The sequence below is a fragment of the Capsicum annuum genome, chromosome 1 (assembly GCF_002878395.1).
Source record: "Capsicum annuum cultivar UCD-10X-F1 chromosome 1, UCD10Xv1.1, whole genome shotgun sequence".
NCBI lineage: Eukaryota > Viridiplantae > Streptophyta > Magnoliopsida > Solanales > Solanaceae > Capsicum > Capsicum annuum.
The window spans coordinates 208410776-208414993 of NC_061111.1; the positions used below are offsets into that span (position 1 = coordinate 208410776).

Here is a 4218-nt window from a genome sequence, read left to right on the forward strand (position 1 = left end):
ATTTGCCTAACTTCATAGAAAGTATCCTAAAATTCTTTGATCTTTTCCCTTACTTCCGCTCTGGAGATTTTCAAATTAGGGATTGAGTTCATGATGTGATTGATTAGTTGAACTGAGGGTGGATTTGGGAAATTCCCACTGTTGCACTTGAATTTCCACATAGCTCTTAAAATCGCCAAATATAGATGATCCTTATCAAAGTAATTAGGAGTTTGTTCCTTTTCAGGTGTTTCAGATGGTCCTCCTTGTATGATATCATCAAATTCATCCACCACAGATTCCAATGTGCATGTTTCATACATTGTCTTACGCCTTTTTCAGCAGCTCTTCTTCTTCTTTCTTCTTCGTCTTCTTCTTCTTCATCATCATCTTGGTCGTCATTTTCTTCTCCTTCATTTCCTTCGGATTCTTGATTTCCACTTTCATTTTGTTCATAATTTTGATGATTCGTATTATCTTCTAATCCAGCATTCTGTCTATGTTCTTTTTCATCATCGTCATTTTTATCCAACAATAGGCGTCTTCTTTTCGTTCTCTATTCCCATCTTGATTCCCTCCAGGTTCTTCCTGTTCTCCTTCATCCAATTCTTCTGTTTTTCTATCTTCTTCCTCTATTCCATCCTCTTTTCCTTCTTCTGCTTCATTGTTTTCATCGTCTTCTTTCTTATCTTCATCACCATTGTTGTTTTCTTGATTTTCATTTTTATCATCAACCACCTTTTGCCCTTCTTCTTCTTCTTCTTCTTGTTCTCCATTACATAATTTATTGGCATAACCATCTTCGTCTTCATCAATACATAATCTCTTACGTCCATTTCCTGGAACTGGCTCTTCTGCAGACAACATTTTTGCAGAGAGATAGGAAAAACAAGTAGAGATTTTGCACTTATGAAGTGATTCAAGAGATTGTTATCCGCAGCTATATATAGTAATAAAATCAATTTTAATTAGATAAAGATTACATCTAACTATATTGATTTAACATAAATTTTACCAGCATAATTCAAATATAGTGTCTTAATTTTGGTACATTTGTTTGAATAGGTAAATATATTAGTATCATTTGCAATTTGCTTAATTTAGTTGATAATATAGAAAAGGAAAAACATCTAATTGTGTTCATTACAAGTCTATTGCCTTATGGTCATCTCAAAATCTCTTCTCCGTTCAACATATCTTCCCGTCATCATTACATATCTGTCATTTTTTTTATCTTTAGTGATTGTTTTCTTCTCGCTTTCAAAAACTCTCTCATCTTTATTACTCCCTTTCGTCCAATTTTAGTTGTCGTACTTAGTGAAAATAGCTGGTCTAGATAGTTGCTTTTTTAGAAATTCAATAAATAATTAATTATATGTTTTCACCTTCGCCCTTACTCAATAATGTGTGGATGGAGATTAATGCGGTGAAAAATAGAGTACCACACTCTATTTTCCAAATAGTTGTCATGTTTCCCTTCTCGAGAGTCATTTTGAGTAATTTTCAAAGCTATATTAGATTAGATTAACTCAATATTTTAAAACTAAAATTTATATATTCCAAAAATTATACGAAAATTAATATAAAATTGCAATAATTCTCATACTAATACGATGGAAAAACGTATCTTAAAATGTTGTTCAAAGTTCACATTGTTTGGCTTTCAAAAAGAAAATTGTGATGAGTATTTTGTAACAGGAGTATTGAATTTCGTGAAGATCTTCTCACCTGGAAATCTTATAAACCTTCCACTGTCGCGAGATAAGCTCCTTGTGCAATAAATTCAAAGTAAACCTAATAAAAGCATGCAGGAAGGAAACTAAGCTCAGTTCATAAGATCGCAGTGCAGTAAAATAGAGCAGTCACGGAATGAAATGCCGTTAGATAGTGGCAACCAAAGTGATAGGCTGGCGATGAATGTATGACGTTTGGACGGAGTTAAATATTATTGAACCTAAATTTTTCCAGAAACAAAATAAGAACTAGATGTTTTGTTTTCCCAGAAACAACTCCTATGTGAAGCACTAGATGTTTTGTTTTCTATAATATGAAACTCTCAGACCATTGATAATTTGAGCATCTTGTGCAGTAAATTCTTGAATTGTTTTCATTTCTCCCCTGTCACAACTGATCAAAAGAGCTCCTTTAATTCCACGAAGAGCTTCACATGCAATAAATTCAATGTAAACCGAAAAAAGACACAAGGGAAGGCAATGAGGCTCAGATCGTATGATCGCAGTGTAGTGAAATGGAGCAGTCGCAACATGAAATTCCATATGTTTGCTAGATTTCGTTGGTACCAAAAAAATGGTATATTGGTGACGAGTGTGTGATGTTTGGAGTTATCCTTCGTCCACCTATCCCAATGAAAGAATGAGTAATCTAATCCCCTATGGGGCATAGCCTTGCCAGTAAGTCCGCGAATGCTAATGGGCATTTTGTTTACATTCTCCATTCCTGGAATATGAAACTCGCAGACCATGGATAATTTGAGCTTACAAGAAATTACGTGTACAAGAACTGTTTTAAACATTACCCAAACACAGTAAATTGGGCAAGAATAATTTGGGGAAGTTTTTAAAAGACGAATCTAAATAATTTTCTGTGGAGGAAAATCTACAATTTCTTTCTTGTAAACATCGCAGATAACTAATGCACAGGAACTTGCATCCGAGCAAATAATTATCAGAAAAATTGGCAAAAATAAATACAAAGAACAAAAAGAAATGACCCCTAAGTAGTTAACAGACAGGTGAGTATAAATAGAGGGACTTGGAGAATGAGGATTTATAGAGCGATTGAGGCATAGTTGTTGTACTGAGATACCCAAGTAAACCATAACATCAAAACAAATAAATAAATAAGTTACTCTAGCTAGCAGATATGATAACCTCAACATCCTAGAAAGGTCTACTATAACAAGGCAAAATAGAAGGAAGAAAAAGGGAAACAAAAAATGAGAGACGGATTGATCAGGTCGTTTATAAGTAGTGTCATCATATGAACTAAGATCATGAATTTGCTACCCTACGATAGCCTGGAAAAGCTTCTGATGCAGATCAGGTGTTGCTTAAGGGACGGCTTGATCAGATCGTAGTGAAGACACAAATTGATCAGGTCATGGTGTTTCGCCTTCCTCAAAAGAGTTAGTGTCTCTGATCGTATAATTACATTAAAGTGAAGATATCAAACTAAAGTAGGAAGTGTAACAATTTCAGAATTTAGATCAAAATAACATTTCATGATCTCTAATCGAACAATACACAAATTTCAGGTAAACTGAAACTACAGTAGAACTGTTAATGCCAGCAAACCACAACATGATGTTCTGATTATCTACTTTAAAGGTATCGTATCATACTATACATGTAACATGAGAAAATTGAAGGAAAGGTGTCATTTATGTCTTGAATGAAGGATTGGTGACATTGAAAAACTTAGGGGTGAAACATAATTAGGAAACTTAATTAAGTTAATTGTGGACTTGATTAATATTTTCAAAACTTTCTATTCTTTTAAAAATATAATCACCCTACACCTCTCTCCTCTCCAAATCAACTATCTCTCTCCTCTCTCCTCTCCAAATCAACTATCTCTCTCCTCTCTCCTCTTCTCTATCCTGACTGTTTCTCTCAAGCTTCGCCCAAACAATAGTTCTGCAAATTTCTCCCTTCAATCTACGACGACTTCAATCTCTTGGAAACAAATAGTTGGGGTTCGACATCCTTTTCGACTTTCAACCTTCAATCAACGTGACAACATTTCTCTCCGGCACAACAACTTTGAGTTCTTCATCCTCCCTTTTCTGCTTTCACGGGTAAAAAATTAGCGTTTTTTAATTATTAAGAAAAAGAGGAACTTGAGACAACTTCTTGTAAGACCCCGCAAAATCCTAAGCTTAATTCAGTCCGTTAATGCTAGAAAAGGGGTCCCAGACTTAAAAATATCAGCTAAGTGTTTGCACTTAGAATTTATTTAGCCTTATTAAGTTGGCGATCCTATTTTTACAATTCTTACGACCTTAAAATGTCAAATTCAATGTTGGTTCACCATCAGGAATGTCAATAGGTGTTGTCGAACAAGTTTTGCAATTTTCAAACATCATTTAAGGCACGTTTGGAAATCTAAAATAGTGGATCGATGCGATCTCAACGCGCCGCATCTCCAATCGTGTCAAGAAATATTTTCCTCAGCTCCAGTGCCAAATTCCAATGAGCCAATGGAAACTTGACGCGTCAC

General features: G+C 34.7%; 1 protein-coding gene across 1 annotated transcript; it reads right to left on the reverse strand.

Moving 5' to 3' along the window:
- Window positions 1–459: 459 nt before the first annotated feature.
- LOC124898769 (acidic leucine-rich nuclear phosphoprotein 32 family member B-like) lies at window positions 460–2255 on the reverse strand. The gene is made up of 2 exons (XM_047412712.1): window positions 2042–2255; window positions 460–833 (listed from the first exon to the last, which is right to left on the reverse strand). Exons 1-2 carry the CDS (start codon window positions 2253–2255, stop codon window positions 460–462), a joined length of 588 nt encoding a protein of 195 aa, XP_047268668.1.
- Window positions 2256–4218: the final 1963 nt, after the last annotated feature.